This window comes from Ricinus communis, chromosome 1 (assembly GCF_019578655.1).
Source record: "Ricinus communis isolate WT05 ecotype wild-type chromosome 1, ASM1957865v1, whole genome shotgun sequence".
In the NCBI taxonomy this organism is placed as follows: Eukaryota; Viridiplantae; Streptophyta; class Magnoliopsida; order Malpighiales; family Euphorbiaceae; genus Ricinus; species Ricinus communis.
The window spans coordinates 7,091,485-7,114,223 of record NC_063256.1 but is presented as its reverse complement, the minus strand read 5'-3'; the positions used below and the strand labels follow the sequence as shown (position 1 = coordinate 7,114,223).

At 36.2% G+C, this 22,739-nt stretch overlaps 6 protein-coding genes and 1 non-coding gene across 11 annotated transcripts; 2 read left to right on the top strand and 5 right to left on the bottom strand.

Moving 5' to 3' along the window:
• Window positions 1-716: 716 nt before the first annotated feature.
• LOC8287207 (SOSS complex subunit B homolog) lies at window positions 717-2,394 on the top strand. The gene is made up of 2 exons (XM_002520663.4): window positions 717-1,655; window positions 1,772-2,394. The coding sequence occupies exon 2, from the start codon at window positions 1,847-1,849 to the stop codon at window positions 2,282-2,284; it is 438 nt and encodes a 145-aa protein (XP_002520709.1). The 5' UTR covers window positions 717-1,655; window positions 1,772-1,846; the 3' UTR covers window positions 2,285-2,394.
• Window positions 2,395-2,911: 517 nt separating this feature from the next.
• LOC8287208 (serine/threonine-protein phosphatase BSL1) lies at window positions 2,912-11,696 on the bottom strand. Of its 2 annotated transcripts, none has more exons than XM_002520664.4 (21): window positions 11,000-11,696; window positions 10,838-10,898; window positions 10,655-10,733; window positions 10,470-10,549; window positions 10,295-10,389; window positions 9,021-9,120; window positions 8,860-8,929; window positions 8,289-8,390; window positions 7,958-8,039; window positions 7,711-7,881; window positions 6,020-6,203; window positions 5,693-5,894; window positions 5,445-5,612; window positions 5,110-5,348; window positions 4,824-4,908; window positions 4,635-4,733; window positions 4,356-4,555; window positions 4,203-4,278; window positions 3,695-3,830; window positions 3,479-3,618; window positions 2,912-3,376 (listed from the first exon to the last, which is right to left on the bottom strand). In XM_002520664.4, the coding sequence occupies exons 1-21, from the start codon at window positions 11,202-11,204 to the stop codon at window positions 3,293-3,295; spliced, it is 2,658 nt and encodes an 885-aa protein (XP_002520710.1). In that variant the 5' UTR covers window positions 11,205-11,696; the 3' UTR covers window positions 2,912-3,292. The 2 variants fall into 2 exon arrangements, with proteins under 2 accessions (XP_002520710.1, XP_015575667.1); XM_015720181.3 differs by having other exon boundaries at window positions 10,470-10,539; window positions 11,000-11,139.
• A 964-nt stretch (window positions 11,697-12,660) lies between these two features.
• On the bottom strand, window positions 12,661-16,415 carry LOC107261385 (protein tas-like). Of its 4 annotated transcripts, none has more exons than XR_007217429.1 (13): window positions 16,281-16,415; window positions 15,644-15,781; window positions 15,462-15,561; window positions 15,199-15,396; window positions 15,039-15,095; window positions 14,830-14,938; window positions 14,647-14,748; window positions 14,447-14,511; window positions 13,889-13,992; window positions 13,708-13,772; window positions 13,416-13,620; window positions 13,245-13,299; window positions 12,831-12,938 (listed from the first exon to the last, which is right to left on the bottom strand). XR_007217429.1 is itself a non-coding variant. In XM_015720127.3 (12 exons), exons 1-12 carry the CDS (start codon window positions 16,384-16,386, stop codon window positions 12,778-12,780), a joined length of 1,260 nt encoding a protein of 419 aa, XP_015575613.2. In that variant the 5' UTR covers window positions 16,387-16,415; the 3' UTR covers window positions 12,661-12,777. The 4 variants fall into 4 exon arrangements, 2 of the variants coding, with proteins under 2 accessions (XP_015575613.2, XP_015575614.2); XR_007217428.1 differs by having other exon boundaries at window positions 13,416-13,452; XM_015720127.3 differs by lacking the exon at window positions 13,416-13,620 and having other exon boundaries at window positions 12,661-12,938.
• On the top strand, window positions 15,819-15,891 carry TRNAA-UGC. Its single transcript has one exon. It is a non-coding gene; the product is annotated as a tRNA-Ala (tRNA).
• LOC8272069 (histone H2AX) lies at window positions 16,369-17,729 on the bottom strand. The gene is made up of 2 exons (XM_002520665.4): window positions 17,447-17,729; window positions 16,369-16,842 (listed from the first exon to the last, which is right to left on the bottom strand). Exons 1-2 carry the CDS (start codon window positions 17,642-17,644, stop codon window positions 16,621-16,623), a joined length of 420 nt encoding a protein of 139 aa, XP_002520711.1. The 5' UTR covers window positions 17,645-17,729; the 3' UTR covers window positions 16,369-16,620.
• Window positions 17,730-18,237: 508 nt separating this feature from the next.
• LOC8287210 (histone H2AX) lies at window positions 18,238-18,960 on the bottom strand. Its single transcript, XM_002520666.4, has 2 exons — window positions 18,680-18,960; window positions 18,238-18,599 (listed from the first exon to the last, which is right to left on the bottom strand). The coding sequence occupies exons 1-2, from the start codon at window positions 18,878-18,880 to the stop codon at window positions 18,375-18,377; spliced, it is 426 nt and encodes a 141-aa protein (XP_002520712.1). The 5' UTR covers window positions 18,881-18,960; the 3' UTR covers window positions 18,238-18,374.
• Window positions 18,961-20,456: 1,496 nt separating this feature from the next.
• LOC8287211 (protein VAPYRIN-LIKE) lies at window positions 20,457-22,210 on the bottom strand. Its single transcript, XM_002520667.4, has one exon. It carries the CDS (start codon window positions 21,992-21,994, stop codon window positions 20,540-20,542), a length of 1,455 nt encoding a protein of 484 aa, XP_002520713.1. The 5' UTR covers window positions 21,995-22,210; the 3' UTR covers window positions 20,457-20,539.
• Window positions 22,211-22,739: the final 529 nt, after the last annotated feature.

Here is a 22,739-nt window from a genome sequence, read left to right as displayed (position 1 = left end):
GATTGCTATATTGATTTGTTACTGTATTTGTTAGGTGTTTGTATACTATCAGTCTTTTTTTTTTTTTTTTTTTTTAAGAATCTTGTTCAAGTTTCTTATTATAATAGTTGTAAATAGATCTATTGTAAAAGACATTGGTGCATTGTTTATATTAAAGAAATGTAAATAAAACATCAAGAGATAACCATTTGGTAATGCAAATAGACATGTATTGGAGTGCGTTTTGAAATGTTAAACGCTGCATGTAGTGGTTTAATTTGCAATGACTCATGTCTTCTAAAATTTTATTATATTTAGTTTAATTTGTAATAACTCGTGTCCTCTAAATTGATTTTCAGACTTTAATTACTAAATTGTTCAATTAAAAAGTTTCATACAGTGAAAAGATGGTTTATTTCTTTTGATTTGAATTTATTGTTAATAATGTAAACAATTTTTTTATTATTAAAATTGCATTTTATTTAGTTTTTATTATTTTAAATAATATTGAAGTTATACTTCAGTTGTATTAATATATCAAATATTTTTAATTTTTAATTTTTATTAATTTAAATTATTATAAACGGATTTGATAAACGGATACTCATTTACCATAATATTTATATAAACGGATTTTAATTGGTACGATACTTACTATCTATTTAAATAACGATAAAATTTATTTAATAGTCATTTAATTTAAAATGAATTTTAATCAAACTTCGGATAGCGTGCGAGTATTTCTATTAGAATTTGGGATAAGTTCGTATAAGAATGACAACCTTTTAAATAAATTTGAAACAGATTCAAATATCTTTTATTTAAACAGGTTGGAATTTGAATATTATTAAATGGACAAGGGTCCAGTGGCTATTATTAGAATGGATCAAAATCTTTTCTTTGGGAAGAGACCGATGATCTTGACTTTCGATGGTGTAGGATTTCATTTTCATTTGATTTCCAGATTTCAAGGTGGGGTAGGATTTGTTGATTTTTTTTTTTTTATTTTTAGTGATTCTTTTGCATATTTTTTAGTTAATCTTAATTTTTTAATTTAATTTAATTTTAATATCTTTTAATTATAAATAAGTGGTTTGATTTAGCATTTTTTTATTTTAATTTCTTAAGAGAATAAAAAATCAAAGAGGACCAAATGTTATTAAATCATTGGTTTGAATTTTAAATATGTTTATACTGTAATGGAAATATTAAGCAATTTGGATTTAATTGAACTTTTTAGAAAAAACTAAAAGTTATATTGAGACCAAACAAAAAATGAGAGTTTAATTGTTCTTTCCCAAGGCTTTTTATACCTTTTGCCTTTTATTTTGTTTGTTAAGATTATAAAAAATAAAAAATTTCCTAGTCTTCGTGGTTTGTTTTCTTACAAAAATCTAAAAAATTAAAATTAAAATCAGAGTCTTCACAGCTTTGCCTTTTTAAAACTAAAAATTAAAATCAGGAGACATAGAATTACATGGTGATTTATACGGGATTATTACAAGTTTCTTTCTCCCATATAGAGTTTGCTTCGCATTAAAGTCTCTGATTGCTTTTCTTCTTAGATTAAATAAAACCCTAATAGTAGTGACCTGAAGCTGCGAAGAGAGAAGTTTATTTGTAAAAGTATTTCAGACAACCTCAAGGCTGGTTGCCGTCTATCAAACCCAACAATGGTAAGTATATTTTTTCTATTTAGGGTTACTTTTTACCTACAAATGGTGCAATTATTATTAGTACAATCTTTTCTAAGCTTCTTTAACTGTGCTATTTCTGGTGTATTGCTGTGAAGGTGTTCGTAAAAATGATTGGACTGGAATTATAGAACAATCGTTCCGATTATATGGGTTGAAAACGGTTACCGATAATGTATGTGCATGGAGGAGGAAGCATGACATATCTAAAAGACATAGTACCATCAGCTCAAACCAACATAAACACACAGTTGATACTTTTGGACAAAGGCAGGATAACAATGGAAGGGCAAAACAAGACATGCTTGGCCTTGGCGGCTGATGAGACAGCAGCCGTTCACTTCCAGTTGTGGGGCGAGGAGTGTGATGCTTTTGAGCCTGGAGACATTATTCGCTTAGCCAATGGTATTTTCTCATACAATAGGAACAATCTTGTTTTGAGGGCAGGGAAAAGAGGGTCCATAGAGAAAGTCGGAGAATTTACTATGGCATTTGTGGAGACACCTAATATGAGTGAGATTCGTTGGGTTCCTGACCCTAATAATTCTAAGAAATACGTGCAAGAGGCTGTTATTTCTACCCATTCCCGTATTTTTCCTCGGTTAGATTAAATGGTATAGCGAGCTATTGAGTATCTTTCTTTCGATTTGATCTTGATTCAAGCACATTGTTGATGCTCATCTTAATGTGTAGTGCAGTGATATGGTTTTGTTTCTGTCAATGTGTTTTGTGCATATCCCTGTAGCTCTAATATCTTTGATCAAACCATGTGAATATAAAATGCCAGTGGAAGATGTTTTCCAAGGAGTTTGAGATGATTTTATGGCACCATCTGCCTTCCCACTTGTAGTCCATGGAGAAACTGTCAAAAACCAGGAAATAGTCGTAGAAAAGAATCCCAAGTAATTAACTCTAGTTTCCAACAAAAAAGATATCGGTCGTAAACAACCAAAGTTACAGGGCCCTTAAGTTTCAATTAGGCATTGCATTAGGATTATCATGGGACTAGTCTGCAACGTTCTGACTTTTCAATATTCACTTATCTTACTGAGAAATGTTTAAAGCAACTCAATTGTTTTTTGTCGCATCTTTCCCTCTGACGCCCCTCTGAAGAAAAGATAAGGCTCGACTCCGTTGCCCTAAACTATGTAAAAATTGAAGGAAATGACATCTGATAATCCATTTCCACTTTCCAGGTTTTACTCATTCATAATGAGATTTCAGTGCAAAATCGTCAATTATCAAACTATAGTTGAAATCTCATTATCATTGGACATCATCAAAAACAAAATGATTGTAATATAAGACTAAATACCTCTTGTAACTGTAAATATTACAATGCGCAAAACCACCCAACTTTCCTTTCCTATAAATTATCAACAGCGGAAGAACTTAAAATACTATCCTTTTTCAAACTAAATTGTACATATGTTACACTCACTGATTAACAGCTACGACTTCTATCATTCTCGACTTGTATATGTAAAAGTACAACATAAGCACCGAATTCTGTGCCAAGTAGGAAATATTTGCCTAGTATGGGACGAGGGTCAAGCCTCCTGGCAGACATGGGAATTCTGCAATGAATCTCATGAACTACAAAAATGGGTCTGGCAACATCATATATATGCAAGTGAGCTCCGGTCAAGGTCAGGTTGTGGCCGACCCCGTGTTGGAGTTGGCGGTCTTTGGATGTTAAGCTCCTGCATGACATTAAGAGAAAGATATTAGTCCACCAGTGACCAAGCTATTCTCACAATGGTTTATACATTCTGACATAACGTTAGGACTGTGAGGAAATTTACCTGCATCCACGTATCATCCATGACACGTTCTGGAGATGTCTCAGGTGACTGAAGAGGTGGTGGCAAGGGATGAATCAATTTCGGGACCACCACCAAACCCCTGCCAACCACTAGTATAGCTCCAGCATTGTTTGCAGTTCCTACAAGTATTATATAGAAGTTAGGATGCAGACGCAAGTATAGCAAAAGAAGAAAATATCAAGTCATTTAGCTTACCACAATAGTTGGTTGCTGAGAAAAGGGTTATCAATTGACCTTGAGCAAACCGTTCGAACCCATCCATAACACATTCATGCGCTCTAATAATCAGCTGTAACTTATTCTTTTTACAGAAGTCTGTAACACGATCAGGCTGCACACATGATAAAACAAATGTGGCAAAGCTTAGTTTCCTATATGATTCAAATAAGCATCATACCACAAAGGTGCAGACCAGAACAAATGCTTACATAATTTTCAAATGAGTCGGCCACAGTTGTAAATGCAATAAGTTCATTACAATAAAAGAGAAAACTATAATGCAAGTGTCCAAGAGCATAGTTTTCAAAGGTTCGTTGATTAGTATCTCACAATTAACCAACGAAGTCCCCCGGTTAGATTTCACTTTAGATGACGCAATTTCAAGCTACATACTGCACATAATTCTCAATCTAACCATCAAGAATGTACAATGTAAAGAGCTAATAATGCATCTTGAAAGTAGAAGTAGCAGAAACAAATATACCCCAAAAGTGACAAGACCAGGCCCTCTAGCATTTGGTCTCAAACCCTCTATGCTATCATTTTCTGTTGGATCAGACCTGCAGAAAGAGATGTCAAAGAAAAATCAATGGAAGCAAAGACAACAAAATAATGGATGAATCAAAGAGATACAAACCATAATAAATCCATTAGAATTATAGATCCAGCATCCATCGTTATGGGCCTTTCTATCTTCTCTATCTGCTCCACCGAGTGAATAGATCTTCCTATGCCACCGTGCATACAAATTATTTTCTTTTCGATAAGTGCAGCAAGTGGGAGAAAGTTGAAAAGTTGATTGAAACGTGTCCATGCCCATATACCATCGCTCTCCCCCTGCAAATATCTTGGGTTATCACCACTACCAAATTTCTCAAACTACAAGATGGATAAGTGCAATATGTTTTATCCATACCATTCTCTCAATGCATTCAAGACGAAACCCAAAGAGAGCATTTATGTCAGCAGCTTCATGGTTGCCACGGATCAGATGAACATTCTCAGGGTATTCAATCTGCAAAATATAACAAAATGCAGAAGGTCAATTATAAGAACAGTAACGAAAAATTTATAGTTGTGTACTCCCTCAAAGAACAGATTTTGCCTTCAGAGCTAGAAGCAAAGTTATAGTTTCCAAACTGTGCTGCCCTCGATCAACATAGTCTCCCAAAAATAAGTAGTCAATGTAGCTGCAACATTAAATAGACAAGTTTCTGGGTAAATAAGACTTCTAGAGGTTTGTAGATGAAGGCAAAAACACCAAATGGCATGAAGTAATGTCAAGTATTAGCAGCAGCATACACAAGGTTCCATGATCGTCAATGGTTATAGCTGGTAATCAGTTCCCTGCATCATGTGTAAATTTTAAGAGCTGAGATTTTGTTACTTACGTAATATCTCCTGCAGTGGAAGGAAATCCATATTCATCAAACAGACGCATCAAATCACCAAACTGCCCATGAAGATCACCAAAAACTTTAACCGGAGCTTTCAATTGAAGAACAGTGGGCTCATGCATGAAGATCTGTTCAGCAGCATAACATAGCTCGCCAACTTCGTAAGAATCCAGGAAGAATCTCCTGTTAGCAGGAGCTTTCCAATTCCGAGGTCTAAGCAATGTAGAAATAATCTGCAACATAACAATAAAACCTGAGCAGGCGCTCAATACATGAAGAATATTTGCATTTACTTGTACTTTATTCTAAAAGAACCTCCATTAACTTGCCTTCTTATGCAAGCCCTGAGGAGACTTTTGCCTAGCGAACTTTCTCGCAGGATATGGCGTGTCTGTATTCATAGGAATCATTCGTCTGCTTTCATTTTCAAACTGGTCTAGCGACAACTGCCTAACCAGCCCACCAAGGCTCCCGACAGCCTCTTTAGCAACCACAACCTGTAACAGCAACACATTATATTTTACAGCCTGGAGATTCAAATACTATCACATTTACCAAACAGATAAAGAGGACATACAGCTCTAGAATGAAGGCGAACGTCAGCCTCAGTGTCACTGCCATCTGAAGTTGCTTCTGCAGCTTGTGAGTTGTCGTCAGATGCAGATGTTTCTTCAGCAGAATTGGTAGATGCTGCTTGAGCAGCTTGCCAGACAGCATTAGCTACCTCAGCTTCAGCAGCAGAAGCCTCCCTAAGTTTCTCCATTGAATTTTTGTCCATGCTAATAGAGAACATAAATTAATGAGATACTTCAGGAATGGTGTTCAACTCTGACATCCAAAATGAAAAATTGGCATGCACTAACACATGCACGCACGAGAGAGAGAGAGAGAGAGGGTTTAAAACCTGATACCACCAGATGAAGGGAACTCTAGTCCACCATCTGTAATTGTATCATAAGGATTTAAACTAGAATGATTTATTCTGGCACTTGTTATAGTTGAGGCTCTCTCGGATGTTAATACAGAAGAGTTAATGTCTGACTGAAATTGTGAATTTTCTGCAACCAGAAAATCATCTAGCAGCACATCTGCAGAGAACAGCAGCAGCATGTTTCAATTAAAATTGCACCGAATAACTAGAACTAAAACAGTTTGCTGAATAAGTATAACACAAGCAAACAAAAAGATACAAACAAATGAAGAATGTAGTTGGAAAAAATTCATGTCGCTATTAGTTCTCTATGCTAGAGAAAAAGTTGAATCAGGCAGTCAATTACCAGTTTAGGCCCAAGAAGGCTTTGCAGATAATGAGTACTTCACTTGCACATAATTGTAACAGCAGCACAAAGTTAAGACCAAGTGACCAATTAGAAGAAACGCCAGGCACAAGCACAGCAAAACCATATATAACAAGTTGTTTTACTAGGATCCTAAGGCACTGGCCAAGCTAAAACCCAAACATCCATTAAGGCAACGTTTGGTGACAGGAATAAGAGAAAGAATTGGGGGAAGGAAGCAAAGCTTCCAAGTTCTTATTCACAGTTTATGTTATCAAGCCCTTTTGTGGGTACAGAAATAAAGCTTAGACAGGAATATTGATCTGTTGTCCATCAACTACACCTTTCAGCCTAATATTTAGGCCCTATCCCTGGTTTCAGTCCCATTCCCATTGCCTTATACAGATTACTACGTACCAGAAAATAAAGGCTCAATTGCCATTCCAACATTCCCATTCCGAGCAACCAAATAGGGACTTGCTATTATTATCCAAATCCATAGATAGCGGCTAAGTGCACAAAACGAAAAAATAAAATTCAGTAAAGTGCCTGAATCTTGTCTGTTTGGTTCAGTTTTTTTTTGTTAGAATTGGATAGTGGTCACCCTTACCACAGCACAGATACAAGTTTAAAAATTGAACCAAAAAAAAAAAAGATAAGGATAAAACAGTGATGAGGAAGAGTGATGAAAAAAAGTTATTTAAGACAAGAAACTTTTCAAATCAAGATATTAAACAGTTCATATAGCTAATTCCAAAGGTACAATCCCAAATCACCCAAAAAAATATACCAAACAGCAGGCATGAAGGTGGCATGGCCTGTCCATACAAAAAGAACTGCTATTATTCTGATCAATAAAAATTTACTCTCTCACAGACTTCAGCATCATTCACTAGTATTCCAGTGATATTCACAGCAGTCATCTTTTATTACATCCGAAGAACTTGCTGCCAGAGTAATATACTTCTATGCTGACGACTTAACAGAGGAGAAAAAGTAATTCTAAACAATGTCAACTCACAGCCAGCATTTTCCTAGATGCACGCTGCTAAAGCACTTCTTTACTAGTTGGTACAGTGTGATTATTTTCAACTATGTAATTGAAGAAAATAGGCTCCATATCAAAGTGGGTGAAGCACACTTATAGCAAATACTACATTATCTAGCAGATTTGAAGCATAAACTCTACACACAAAGTAACATGAAAGCACTTCCTACTTGCATTCCCCCCTGAATAAATTCTGCTCTTCCTAAATAAAATTTATTCTGAACTGAAAAAAGATTAAGAGGCTCAACAATTGAGTAGCATAATGATCACCTCCTCTTAGACCGCCATAAACATATATGCGAACACCAACAGAAGCAGCTGCATGACGACAACGACGCATTTGCTCCAAAGAAGAATCATATTCAACATGACCCTTGCTAGTTTTTGGTGAAGTTACAAGCCCATTTTTATCCAGCCAGACTCCAGCAGCAGTGTCCAACACTAAGATAGAAACAGCACTGGGACTAAATGTAATTTACCTTTAATTATGTAAATCCCATAAGTACCAAAGAATTACCTGCAACAGCTGCTTCACTTTCTACGGAACGCCCCCCTTTCAGGACACCTCCTGTAACGTGTAATCGCGCACCAACAAAAACCTGAAAGCAAACAATGTCAAAGGCCACTAAAATCTTATGAGTGATATATTATTGTGGAGGCAATTAGAGATTTAATTTTAAGAGAAAAAACACTTCACAAAACCTATAATCTGAGTGTTCTACTGGTCTTAACAAATAAATGAAATCCCCATAAGACATAACAAACTTAGTATTTTACTTCAAATATAGCTTTGATTTAGGAACAAACACCTAGAAGGTACATAACTCTGGTCTCTATTGACCACTCACCGCAGCATGCTGATACCTCTGTGAAGGAGATACCCCAGGTGCTAGAGTCCACTCCCACTGACCATTTCTATGCATTAAAAGCCCATAAGCATCACCGAGTGCCTGCACAAAAAACCTCAATAAAGAACCAAAACATGAAATAACAAAATATGCTCATCACTAACTGTAGCTCAAAAACAAAAAGTAGCTTCAAGAAAATCATAAAAATTAAAGCATCACCAGTGTCATAAAACGTAATTAAAGATAAACTTATGAGAAATTTATTGCTGAGGTGAAGTACAGTAAGATTCTCAGAGAAAATAGGGAAATGATTTCAGAAACATGATTCATGTTCCATTTTGTGGGTCCAAGCCTTCCCATCAACTTTGAAAAGGAAAAAAGAATTTATCTCTTTGACCTAGCTTAACTCCAAATTTCTTTCTCATTAATTTTGATACTCTTTAAATTTAATTTCAATCCCTGACTAATTACTTTTTGGCTCTGAGTTCCTAGCAACTGTACACTATCTTCTCATGTTATGCTAGATTCAAAATCAATTACTTCACAACCCCCAGAAAAGAAGAGATCATACCATGCCAGAGGAGTCTCTTCCACCACAAAGCAAGAACATGCCATCTGAACGGGCACTAGCTGTTGCATACCTAGAAAGGAATGTTATATCCTGTTAAGCATACAACATAAATTACCAAAGAAAACAGAAGCTGACAATTTTGTATCTATTGACAAACTTACATTCTAGCAGTAGGTCTATCGCCTTCAGGATTTAATCGCTGCCATGCATATGGCTTCTGGGCAGTATCCAAAGCCCATGCATCAGATAGAACTCTTTTCCCTAAATATTAATGGAAAATAAATGATTACACATTTGAGCAGAAAATTGTTTAATGCATATGTCCAACACAGACTAAGCAACCAAAGGCGGTGATGGAAATTGCAGATTAACCAAAAGTTGACCCATTAAAATTTATCAGCAAAGGATAATCACACGAGAGAGAATATTTAGCAACAAGATTAATTCCTACTATGACTCAGAATTTTATCTTAAAGATTCATCCCCATCCATAACAAAATAGAGTAGAAACTTTGCATGAGCAATCTAAATTGAGTTACTCAACCATTATTTGCAACACTATCTGTCCTTCCAGCACTGTATTTTAGCTAGGTTAAAGCTTTCATATTCTAATTAATGTGAAAGAAAAAAATACTAACCACACTTTCCATTCCCCCTCCTTGCAGTTCTGCTTACTAGATTCCAAGACTATACCTGACACAACAGTATATACTTTAATCTATGACATAATTATCTTAGCTGATTAGGTAGGAAAATATAATCAGACCCAGACTGATCATATCATGCTTTGTGATTTTATAGCAGAACATCAAGACCACGCAGTGGTCATAAAAACATTAAATTCTAGGACTCTCAAAATAGTTCTAAGAAAATTCTCGGTCAGCATCATGCCAAGAAAATTGCACTATCCACAATTATAACGAACAAAGATATGGCAACTTTTTGCCAGCCAAAGTTACTATTGCTTTGGCACTTGTCATTATCCAATTGATAACAGTCGTTACATCACCATTCTTGACACGAATTATCAAAGTTCTAACCATCCTTCAATAGTATAAGAGAATGCCTCCATTGTTGATAAAATTCTTTCTAGACTTGTTTGCTCAACTAAAATATTTATAAAAGAACAAAAAACAAAAAACTGGTTCCTAAACATCATAATGTCACCTCAGCATCTTCCAGAGGTCTCAGATAATTAATCAAATATCAGACTGAAATTGTATGTCCCACCAAGATGTGGAAGGCAATGCCTAATCGAAGGCCAATAATGAAAGTTATAACATTCACAGAAACACATTCATTGATCCAAATGCAACAATAAGCAGTTTAAAACTCTCAATTAAGAACTTAAACATTTTGGTGCTGGAATTTACATCAACAGAATTTTTCTCCTTACATGAGGCTACATAAGAGAAGAAGAAAAAGAATGTCTCACCGTCGTTGCCACTGACGGTTACTAGGAATCGCTGTGCAACCAAGTCCATTACATGACCATAACGAGGCCCAGGACCTTGTCCTTGAACTACCACTCTACACTCGCATAATCAAGAACCCAAGTTAAAAACAAAAGTGAAGATCAAGTCGCATGTGATAAAAGAAGAGAAGCTGACCGGTGCCATTTAAATTTATCATTGGTCAAATCCAGCACATAGAGATCATCAGTAGAATGCCCAGCAGGACCTATCCCACCCTAGCCATTCACCACCAGCAGGATCCATATTAGATAACACTATATTATTAAATAAAATTAATGACGTAATTAAATACAATCTTAATACACTCATCAATCAATCACCTGAAAGACAACCATAGTACCAACTGCAGCTGCCGCGTGCGCAGCCCTGGGGGACGGTGGTTCTCCAGCAGGTCGCATTCTAATCAGACCACAACACATTGAGGAAAAATTTCTTTCGAACATAATATAAAACAAAAACAAATTTAAGAAATTAATTAAAACAATAAAAACAGCAAAAGGTACCGTGTCCATTTCCTAGTGAGAACATCATAGGAATGAACTGAATTAGTAACTCCAGCTAATCCTACAATTAAATTTCAACTATTAGCAATTTTGATTGAGCAAAAGGAGCTGTCCGACAACATATGAAAAAAGAGAAAATAAAAACTAAAAAAGAAGCGTAACTGATGCCAGGAGCAGAGGAAGAACCGCCGCCTTCAATGGCGGTGGCGCCGCCAAAGAGAATGAGTCTAGGGCCGTGAGTATTGGTGGCGGCAACAGCAGTTAAAGTGTGACCACATCGAGGACCAGGAGCATCTTCATCTGTGTCCCAGTATGTCTCCAACGGACGATAAGTAGGAGCCGGGTGCAGCCATGGCTTCGATCCCATACTAGCGAGGCTGAGGTTAGCTTAGCTTACTTTAGCTTCCCCTTAACAAATACAAAACCCTAAGATCGGAGACACCGTGGCGAACGCGGTGGAGGTGGAGGTGTGGGTGAAAGGCCCGGGCTAAACGCTCCGGACCATTTTTCGTTTCTTCCGTGTGGTTTTTTGGCAGTGTTAAGTATAAAAATTAATTAATAAGATAAAATCACAAAGGAGAATTGAAATTGATTAGAATATTAAGCAAAATTTGAAATTCTGACGGTTTTTTCCTTTGTCTTTTGGGTTGGACAAGTGAAGCGGGCATTTCCGTTCCGCACAAAGGAAGGCGAAGAAAAATAAAGGAAAGTTATCTGATTGTTTCGAGTTGGTTTTTGGTTTGGTTCAGTCGTAAGTAAGTCAACAGTTGAGTTTTTTATTTTTTCTTTCTTCTTTTTTAATGTTTGATACAACTGTCAAACCAGGATTACCGCAGACACTCTCACTCCCAACTTTTTCTTTTTATTTATATCACTTGTTATATTTTCTTCTTGTTAAAACGTGAAATAGTTAAATTATATGAATCAATTCTAAATATCTGTCAACTTTCTTGTTGTTTAAGCGTCAAATAGCTGAATTATATGATTACTCATTCAACTTGAAGTAACTAAAGAAAACTTTCTTTTTCTTTCCTCATGTGCATTTTTATAATTTTTAGAAACCTGAATTATTTCCGAAAATGAAGGGGAGCATGAACTAACAGTTTTGAGTTTTACGATTTCTCTTTAAAACTGAGTTTGCATTATCCTGTGGCTGTCCATTCACATGGCTTTATAATTTTGGGGTCCTGTCATTCCCCTACAAAAGGAAAAGGCAGAATGATTAATGGCTAGTGCCTTTTGCCTATGCCTATGCCTATGCTTTATGGTGTGAACATTTTATATATTTGAAGGGTGCCCATCATGTGATTGTGATTGTGATTTGTGAGGCCTTTTTACACAGCAGATGGCCTGTTTCTTTTTTCTGTTTTCTTTTTACAAAAAAAAAAAAAAAGAAAATATATATCTACAACAACTCGAAGGCAATGCATCAGCGTACCAACAACAACCTTTTTGTTTGTTTTAGTTTCTTTGTTCTGTTTTGAAACAGCAAAAGCAAAAGCAAAAAGGTTAGAAATCTTATTTAATTTGTTGTCACTGCGTTTGACGCCAGATTGTCATTCTAGAGAGAGAGACTCTTAACCAAGTCAATATATGAAGCGGTCAAAATTTCTGCCGGTTTTCAAATACGTCATCAGTCGGAACCAGGCCTCTGTGATCATAATTATATATATCAAATTGCGTTGCCCCTTATGGCGACTGCTTTCCCATTGCATTTTATATTATATTATGATGTATAATTTAGGTGGGTTTTTGACTTTTGGTGGTGTTATCATGACATTTTCTGTGCCGATAACAATATCATGACATTTTCACAAATAAAATTTGGAACGCGTCCTCTACGGCATTTAAGAATCAAATATCGCCACAATGAGTACATAGGAAAATACTCTGGTCGCTATTGTTGTATGGTACCAGGTTAATCTGGCACCCAAATCTTATCAGGGACATGGATTAGGGAACCTCGCATGAATCTTGTCGATGTCCTTTATTATTTCTGGTTTAAGCTCAACCTTGCAACCATTGATAATTTCCTGGAGTTGCCAAGACCTGGTAGCTCCAAATACTGTACTTGCAACTAGAGGATGTCTCAAAACAAAAGCTGCAAAATAATACAGATAAAAAATAATAAACTCCCTTTTTAAGGAAATTGCTAAAAGGACCATAACAACACAAGAGAGCAAATATATTTGCTTAAGATGTACATATGTATATTCTCTCAGGCAACCAACGCTTCCCATCTCAGTCCAATTATCAGTTTTAGAACATGCAATCAATCAGTATAATTTTCCACTACCAAGTGCACATAACTTCGAACTGTTGAAACTTAATAACTGTGTGCACACAGGCGACTGCAAATGCACCAACATACAGAGAGACAAAGAGGAGAAAGAGAAGGTCATCGTACCAATTGCAAGCGACACAGGATGAAGACCATATTTTTTCGCTATACCAATGTATTCCTGCAAATGTAAGGAATGGAAAAAATAAGTCTAGATAAAACTTGCAGAAACTTCAGCTGAGATGCTCTGAAGTAAAGTACTTCACAATAAACAAAAATAAGCTGGGAACCAATTACATTGTATAGAACCCTTTGCATGCTTCCCATCTGCTTTCTGTAACCCATGCCTTTGGATAGTTACTAATTAAGATATAAGCTCAATCCAAAACCATAACAAAATTGTTGAAGACACACATGAACAAGAAGCACTTGCACATAACACTTTTTCTTATTTTAAGGCCCAAACCACTTCCGAACACTAAAGTACGCATGTTAGGCTATCCTGCATTTTATTTAAAGCTCATGTAATCATTTAACTAGTCCATCAGAGAACAGCATTAAGGTTTAAAACCATTAAGGATCTGCTCACCATAGTAGCTGCTTTTATCATGTGATTTGATAGGTTGTATCTTGATTCCCCTTCTGAATACCTTCCTGAAAGGAGACAAGAAAATAGTCTACATTAGCAGAAACAGAAGGGAGGAATTTAATTCTAATCTACATTGAATTTTCAAATAATAATCCACAAAACAAGAAAATTAGTGATCAACCTTTAAAAAGATTTAAACGGGCATCTACTGGGCCCCCATCAGGTGCAAAATACTTCCCAGAAAGTATGCCCATTGCCAAGGGGCTGTATGCCAATAAGCTGATTCTAAATTGTTCAAGAATACAATAGAGATGATCATTAAAATTATCAGAATCCATGAAAAGCATTTTCAATAAAAGAATCCAACAAAGTTAGACTGCATAGATAAAAGTAATGGAATCTACTAAAGATGTATGGCTTATGGCAGACATTTGAGCAAAATGCTCCACAAACTAAAAGTAATGCTAAAGCTACTTTCTGTTGAAGGATGAACCCATCTCAGAAGAAATCAAGGGTGCGTGCTCCTAACCTCTACCCTGATTGTCCAAAGTTGGAACAATAACTTGGCTTCCTAATTTTATTTGCTCAGAGTCAGACCACAACTGCTATGAACAATATACGACAGAATTTACCTTGCTTCGTGACCAGGAACTATTTCAACCTTATTTCTAACAATTTTAAGGAACTGAAATTCAGACTTATTTTACCACCAGCAGATATTGAAAGTAATGCAACATACCCTTCATGATGACAGGACTCAGCTAGTACAGAATCAAAAGTTCGGCAGAGCAAGCTGTACGAGTTCTATCATTTAGAAAATTAGTTTTACATTAGGCTTAGTGTAAACAATACATGCAAGCACGCACAGAAGGGAGAGGGAATTGAACAAGGAAAAGAAGAGCAAGCATGACTACTATGAGGAAGAAGAACTGATAGAACCTGCACACAAACTATTTTTGGATAGCAAGCTATCCTTTCAGCAACCTGAAGGAATTTCATGATACCATATGATGTTTCATTACTAAGTCCAATGTATCTGATCTGCAAATGAAGTGTAAAACACAGAATAAATAAATGCCCTGGTAGTGAGCTATAAGTCCAAGATATTATATAATGACTTACCTTGCCAGCATCAACAGCTCTGCCAAGCGCATCGAGTTGTTCCTCTATACTCACTGAAGAGAACTGTCGGGTCGGATGATACTCGGTTTCTCCAAACATTGGAACATAGCTAGAGAAACAGCCATGAATCATTTTAAAGGAAAAGAAAGAGAGAGAGAACCAAAAGGAAAGGAAAGGAAGAAAGAAAAGAACAGGATGTACATACAAACCGGTCAGGCCAATGTATTTGATAAAGATCAATGTAGTCAGTTTGTAATCGCAGTAAGCTGCATCAATTTCATGAATTAAATCATTAGAATTTAAAATAAGCTTCCAAACACAAAACTATTGTCCTATATGCTACGACCTTTGCCACAAATAAAAACCAACCTGTTATCAATAGCTTCAGTGATATTCTTGGCATCCAAAGACTCAGGTCCACCTCGAATCCAAGTCATTTGGCCAGAAGGCCCGGCAACCTTAGAAGCTAAGACAAGACGGTGACGTGGAAGCTTCCTTTCTCGTATCCAACGGCCAAGGTACTCCTCGCTTCTCCCTTGAGTATGGGCACGCTGAGGCACCGGATACCTGTCAATGTGAAAGTGAGAAAGAATTGGAAAACCCTAGGCAAAGAAAGAGGGAGGAGGGTATACATTTCAGCTGAATCAAAGAAATTAATTCCGGTATGGAAGGCTTCATCGAGAAGGCAAAAGGATTGAAGCAATGAGTTTTGCTCGCCGAATGTCATACTTCCTGATATATAGAGTGAGTTGCATATATTATCAATTACGTTAGGATATACACAGAGCAGTAAGGAAAAGAAAAAAGGACAAACCTAAGCATAGCCTTGAAACTGTCAAACTAGGAGTGAGGTTGAACACTGGAACTGACATTATTTCGCTCTTCACTGCCTTCTGATGGTTGGAAATGAATCTCTGGTTATCTGAATGAGCATGTCCGTCGGTTGTACAACCTTTCAAATTCAATTTTAATCATACGTCAGTCAATAAGGGGATGTAGCTCAAATGGTAGAGCGCTCGCTTTGCATGCGAGAGGTACAGGGTTCGATACCCTGCATCTCCATATATCTTTCTTTAATGGCTATCTTTATAGTTTTTACTGAATCTGACGGTAGCTTAGAACGTTACAAACCCCACCTTGTTGCTAAAAGTTACAATCAGAAGAAATATTTTTGCATTCTATGTTCTTATTTTCTTTCTGATGGTTATCTTTATAAATTTTACTGAATGAAAATTTGTTACCACTGATACAAAGTTCAACTTTAAGATACTGAGTAAAGCAGCTGCATTTTCATCTTCAGAGACTTGAAGAATTCTCAAAAATTCACACCTGAACCAATACTCAGCTTCTAATAACATTTTCCCTTGAGATCCAAAATTGCAAGTGACGGACATAGTCCCAAAGTGATAATTCCACATTTCAGGAAAAATTGTATATTAGAATGTGATTACCTTTCTTTGATTTTGTGGCCACTGCCAGTTTGCTCTTGCTATTCATGTAACACAGGCAACGCTTATTACTAAACAAAATCCACTTGACTATCTCAAAGCACATCATTTCATTGAAATACAATCAAGAGTTCCACAATATAACATCACCATATAGATTGACCTGTAAGAAAATTGACATATTTCCTGATGATCTCCTATCATTTCCTATATTCAATCGAAACTTCCCTCCGAAATGAAGTAATGTTTACAAGGAGCAAAATGATTATAAAGAAACTCTGGGATGATCTGATCCCATTTCTTGACAAAATTATGAAGTGCGTAACATACTGGATAAAACGCTCTAGAATTCCTGGGATGCAGAACCAATAACGTCGCCCTTGCCTTTCGCCTTCTTAGGCAATAGATTCTGATGAATGTTAGGCAAAACACCACCATTTGCAATAGTAACAGTTCCCAAGAGCTTGCTGAGCTCCTCATCATTCCTCACAGCAAGCTGAATGTGCCTAGGAACAATGCGGTTCTTCTTGTTGTCCCTTGCAGCATTGCCAGCAAGTTCAAGGACCTGTATGCAGACAAAACTAACCGAGTCAAATTCCAGAATTAGTAGAAATCAAATAAGCTACAAACATATAACGTTTCTTTTTCTATATGTTAATAATTTTTGCTATATTTGAATCCTTTAGTTACAAATGTAACCAAAAAGAAAGGACACCACTACTACCCTCCTGTTAGGATCCTGGGGTTGGAACTCCCAATACTTCTCAGGCAGCTGTGTCTAGCAATAGCATCGTTCATTGCTTATCAGAGCCCAATTCTCAATCCCCAGAACCACAAGATTACTTATAAACCATTTTAGACACTAAATTCCTGGTGAAAACCACTATCCAGAGAAACTAAAGAGTTACTGAAACACCACAAAGCTCCACATTAATGCATAAATCCTAACAATAATTCCCCGAATTTAACCTCCAAAGCCGGCTTGGACCTGTATTTTATTCTCAATCTCAGTACTTAAAAAGACAAAAGTTTCAATCTATCCTATATCCCTTTCTACACTAGGGAAACATGTAAAACAAGCAGAGCAAAAATTCAATATTAAAGACCTCAATGAATAAATACAAAATCGACAATATCTATCTATAACTAAAGAGTATACGCGATGCAACCTCAGCAGCAAGATACTCGAGGACGGCCGAAAGATAGACAGGAGCGCCGGCACCAACACGATCAGCGTACTTTCCGGCTTTGAGAAAACGGGCGATACGGCCAACAGGGAACTGAAGACCAGCCTTCTGAGATCTGGACACCGATTTTGAAGACTTGGGTTTGCCTCTGCCACCCTTTGTTGCCCCTCCCGAACTCATCTCTTCTGTTCAGTTCAAGATTGAAACGCAAACTTGTGAATTTATAAAAATCAACAGAGAGAAAAAAAGGTATACATGTATATGAGCAAAAGGGTTATATTTATAGAGGTAGAAGAAGAGAGTTGCTTAACTGCACGGATCGCCGACGTGGCTGATTTGATGGGCTTCCATTGATGTTAGCCCATAACAAAATTCAATTATGAGACCGGCCTTTATTTTTCCACTATCATTGAGTAGAACCATTTTCTTCCAATCGCTATGAATCAAGAGCTCCTGTACCGGTTGCTTTAATTATTGAAAGCCTCTCACTGTTAACATTTCATCCATTGAAATAGTTTGTAACATTCACAGAATTTCATTTCAAGAAAAAAAGGAAAAAGGACTTCGTTCAGTATTTAATCCTATTACCAACCACTCCAATTAGCCAGTTCATTAACCCTTCAGAGTTCAGTTCATAAATGTAAATTCCCAAACAGTAAAATTCCATTTTAAATTCAGTAATACTCCACCCAAAAAAACAAAAGAAGAATTACCAAACCCACAAAAGGAAAAATGAAAGATAAATAGAAAGAAATTGAAGCAACAAAAAAAAAGACACAAAATATAAATTGTCATTCCATAGTGTCCAAAATGAGATTTACAAGTCAAAAGGTAACTTCACTACATGTTATCAACAGCCCCATCTATATCCCGAATGATAAAGATAAAAAATAACGTACATTTGGAAAGCCTAAAACTCCTGAGAAACAGACCCAATTTCACCCTTGCCGCCTTTCGCAGACTTCTTAGGCAACAAATTCTGATGAATATTAGGCAAAACTCCACCACTAGCAATAGTCACGGCACCTAACAGCTTACTCAATTCCTCATCATTTCTAACTGCAAGCTGAATATGTCTTGGTATTATTCTATTCTTCTTGTTATCTCTTGCTGCATTCCCAGCAAGCTCCAATACCTAAACAAAATAAAAAACAATTAGAATTATAAAACCGAAAAATTAAAACAAGAAATGCGTGTTTAAAAAATCAAACAAACCTCAGCAGCAAGGTACTCAAGAACAGCAGAGAGGTACACAGGGGATCCAGACCCGACTCTCTGAGCATATCTTCCTTTCTTGAGAAACCGAGCGACCCGACCAACTGGGAACTGGAGACCCGCCTTCGATGATCTTGACACTGCTTTGGCCTTGGACTTGCCTCGGCCTCCCTTTGGTGTATTAGTTGCCGTAGAACTCATTTTGATTTGATTTTGAATTGAAAGCGAGAGAATGAAATAATTTGTGAGTCGTGTCTGTAGATGTGAATGAAGAGATTATGAGAGGGCTTTGTGTTTAAATACAAGAAAGAGAAGCGTCTTGATTGGTTGAGATAAGTTTCCTGCGGATTGCCAACGGGGCAAGAGCTCTTTACTTTCGTTTTTTTATTTTTGAATTGCGCGGGAAAGTTTTCGTCCCGAGGTTTTGAAGAAGGAAGACGCATTGATTGGTTGGTTACGTTTTGATGAGGATTGCTGACGTGGGACTATACTGCTAGTTTTAGACTGAGCGGGAATGAAATTTGGTTGCTTCGCCACGACGCCGTAGATGTCAAATTGAGAAGACCAGAGTTCTGTGGACCGGCCCATATTGTGAGGCCCGCCGTTATTGGATCGTAATTCTGAGAGGATAGTCTACTAGAAAATGCATCGACATTTAATGCTACATATAACTCAAATGAACTACTCCAGTAGGCACTCAGTAAAATTTTATACCAAAAACAAAAAAGTAAAACATAAATTAACATTAACATGACCAAATTTAAAAAATGAATTCATAGCTCGTGCTCTGGTTGAAGTTCTAGGCTCTTAATTATTTCAAAATTTTTTATTTTCATTTTCCAATTTTTTTCATTCAATGGAATTGCTATTTTTTACTATAATAATAATTTAGCATAATAGACTTTTATATTTAATAAATTTTGTTATCCATGTGGTAGTGAAAGATTTATATAGGAGAGACTTATTGATAGACATATGCAAGATAAACAATATAAAAATGGTTCAGATTAGTAATATATTTGCACCTTAATAATAGAGTCCAATTAAAGGTCTAGTATGCTCTTACATATTATAGTATTTATAGATGATCTCTTAGAGATTAAATCAAATAGAAAATATGAAAGAAATGTCTTCAACGGCGGAGATGCAGTATCCTACTAGGAAGTGAAAAATGTAATGCTTGACTATAGTAATTGATGGAATTAATGAGTTATATGAACCACATTACAACACTTCTAGACTATTTTGTAGCTCTTTAGATGATTTCTTTATTTTTAAAATAATCTCATAGTTTTCTTATGATTTCACAATACTTTTTTATAAATTTATTTTATCTCGACAATAAAATAATAATAGTAATCCATTAAAAACATTAAATGATAAATATCATTATTTTACTATAGAAATTGATATTTTTTCCTAACTAGTAAAGATTTATAGAGTCAAAATCTTTTCTAATTCTATAAAAAAAACCAATAAAAACTCATAATTAACAACGTAATAATATATGAAAGAATCAAAATTAATTTAAATTTTAATATTATACTTTATTAAATTTATTAAAAAATTTATTTTATTTAAAAATATATAAAAACATATAAAATTTTAATTTTATTCAAAACATTATTATAAATTTTAAATTCTTAAATAATATTCATAAATTTTATAGATTTTAAATAAAATTTCTATATTTATTAACTATAAATTCCATCATAAACAGTATTACAAGAAAGGAAAACACTTCCCTCGGAATCAGAGCCATGGCTGCGCTGGATCGGATCGGAACGCAAAACATTCTCGCATTTACAGATTTACAAAAACCATTATACATAGAGCACACAGCAAAAACCATTTGCTGATTTACAAAACACAAGAAGAAAATTTAACACACAGCTCTCTATCATCTTCTTCTTCACATAAACACTTTTTCCCTAAAAGAGCAGACCAGTTCCTACTGCAAGTCATGTCAGTCTTCAGACACTTCTTTACATTAGCTTTAGCACCATGAGCCATCAACAGCATAGCAACTTGAATATGCCCAGTTTCAACTGCACAGTGAAGTGGAGTATACTCATCATCATCAACCGGATCAACTATAGCTCCATAACTAAGCAATGTTCTCACACTCTCAATTCGACCTTTAAATGCAGCTCTATGCAAAGGAGTCCATCCATTTTGATCTCTGTCATTCACATTTACTCCTTCTGAAATACAGTTCTTGATTCCATTAACATCGTCTAATCCAGCTGCTCTGTGCAGGACATCACCAAGTCGTAGCAGACCAAATAAATCAGAATTCCCATTGTCAATTGCAACACCAAAAGCTGTCTTTCCTTCTTTATTAACAACATATTTTAGATAACACGAACAATCTAATAAACACTCAACAGCTTCTAAGTGCCCTTTCTCTGCAGCTAAATGAAGTGGAGTACACCCATCACAATCAACAGCTTCAACTTTCACTCCAATTGAAGCACAAAATTTAATCGCTTCCACATGACCAAGAGTAGCAGCAACATGAATTGGCGTTCTCCCATATAAATCAGTCGAATTAGAATCAACGAGATCTTTAAAAGTACAACACAAGACCTCCATTATATCTACCCTATTTGCAGCTGCTGCTTCATGCAATACTTTATCTACTAAATTATCAATTAAACAACCAGATGAAATTAGAACCTTAACAACATCCAAGTTCCCAGCTCTAACAGCTAGAATTATCAAACAATGCCCCTTTAAATCCTTGCGATTCAAATCTCCACCTAAGTCGACCAATTTAGCAACCAAATCAGCATTACCGGACATTACAGCAGACTCGAGAAGTGTTGTAAGCTGGGACCCCGTACAGCCAGAGATAGCTCTGTTAAAATAAGAACAAAGATTGGAACTTTGAAATTGGGCGTGACGGGCAATGATATAATCAGCTATATGGGGACCCACAAGGGAGATGGGTATGGCGGCATCTTTAAAAATATGGGGTCCGGGTCTTGAGAACAGACGGCGGAGATCGTCCACGTGGGCTTTTCCGGTAGGGAGCATGGCGGATATGACTGTGATGACATGAGGAGGAGTGCGGAAAGGTGGTGACTGATCAGACGGTTGAGAGAGGATTAGCGTGTAAGATGATGTGGAGAGAGGTGGGATTATGGAGAAAGACTGGTTAAAAGTGAAAAACGAGGGGCTTGTCGTAGCTAAAGAAACCGCTACTGACATGGTGTGCATAAGATTGCTTAGCCTGAACGTTGCTGTGCACTTCTGGCCTTTCTTGAATGAAATTTCTATTTCTTTCACATCTGCCTTCACCAGTCTATCCATGGTCTGTTTGTGTGGTTATCTGATTGAGAGAAGAATGGGAGTAGACGAAGATGGTCTGAACGGTGATGCTGAATTTTAGCCCCAAAAGAGACGGTGTATTCTGCTTTCTTTTCTCTCTTTTTCTTTTTAATTTATTTATTTTGTTTTTTTTTTTTTTCCCTTAAAGTGGTCATGAGTCTTAATTATTGTTAATTTGATTGATTATTGATTGTGATTAGTAAATTAATTATTTGATTTGCTTGTAGGTTTAGGTTAGAAGATGAAGGCGGGTTGTGGGGACTTTGACAAAGAAAGAATGAAGCCTTTGTCGGGCTGCTTTGCACATGCGATATTGAGACTTGTCTAGAAGAGAGGACAAATTGAAGTAATATTTTGATTGATCAATGAAATATCAACCACTTCAACTTTATGCTAGTTGCATATTTCTCTAGTTTCATATTGGACTTTGTGGGGGCAGTTTTGGATAACTTTCCAGCTTACACTATTTGGCTTCAGCATATTCTTCCAATGGACTATTGGACACTGGAAGATGATAAGTACATGTACATGGTTGCTTATTTAAATTATGCATGCCTAAAGATCACTATCAGATAGGTATCATTATTAACTGCTCTCACTCTAAAGGTGCCACACATGAGTGTTCTTATTGGTCGTCTAGGCACTATTCCTGTTAAGCATGACGAACTTAAATCTAATTTACGGAAATAGCTTGTGGTCTTCATTCTTATGCTATTCATTTTGGTTT

What these genes read in the sequence shown, in the direction of transcription:
- LOC8287207 (XM_002520663.4), top strand. Translation starts at nt 1,847, where the DNA reads ATGTATGTGCATGGAGGAGGAAGCATGACATATCTAAAAGACATAGTA.
- LOC8287208 (XM_002520664.4), bottom strand. Translation starts at nt 11,204, where the DNA reads ATGGGATCGAAGCCATGGCTGCACCCGGCTCCTACTTATCGTCCGTTG. An exon ending in TTCGCCTTCATTCTAGAGCT is followed by an intron (nt 5,613 to 5,692) that starts GTATGTCCTCTT and finishes TTGCTGTTACAG; the next exon opens with GTTGTGGTTGCTAAAGAGGC. An exon ending in CTTTGCTTCTAGCTCTGAAG is followed by an intron (nt 4,734 to 4,823) that starts GCAAAATCTGTT and finishes TATATTTTGCAG; the next exon opens with ATTGAATACCCTGAGAATGT.
- LOC107261385 (XM_015720127.3), bottom strand. Translation starts at nt 16,386, where the DNA reads ATGATGTGCTTTGAGATAGTCAAGTGGATTTTGTTTAGTAATAAGCGT. An exon ending in ACTGAAGCTATTGATAACAG is followed by an intron (nt 15,096 to 15,198) that starts GTTGGTTTTTAT and finishes AAATTGATGCAG; the next exon opens with CTTACTGCGATTACAAACTG. An exon ending in GAGCTGTTGATGCTGGCAAG is followed by an intron (nt 14,749 to 14,829) that starts GTAAGTCATTAT and finishes CTTCATTTGCAG; the next exon opens with ATCAGATACATTGGACTTAG.
- LOC8272069 (XM_002520665.4), bottom strand. Translation starts at nt 17,644, where the DNA reads ATGAGTTCGGGAGGGGCAACAAAGGGTGGCAGAGGCAAACCCAAGTCT. An exon ending in TCGAGTATCTTGCTGCTGAG is followed by an intron (nt 16,843 to 17,446) that starts GTTGCATCGCGT and finishes GTCTGCATACAG; the next exon opens with GTCCTTGAACTTGCTGGCAA.
- LOC8287210 (XM_002520666.4), bottom strand. Translation starts at nt 18,880, where the DNA reads ATGAGTTCTACGGCAACTAATACACCAAAGGGAGGCCGAGGCAAGTCC. An exon ending in TTGAGTACCTTGCTGCTGAG is followed by an intron (nt 18,600 to 18,679) that starts GTTTGTTTGATT and finishes TATTTTGTTTAG; the next exon opens with GTATTGGAGCTTGCTGGGAA.
- LOC8287211 (XM_002520667.4), bottom strand. Translation starts at nt 21,994, where the DNA reads ATGGATAGACTGGTGAAGGCAGATGTGAAAGAAATAGAAATTTCATTC.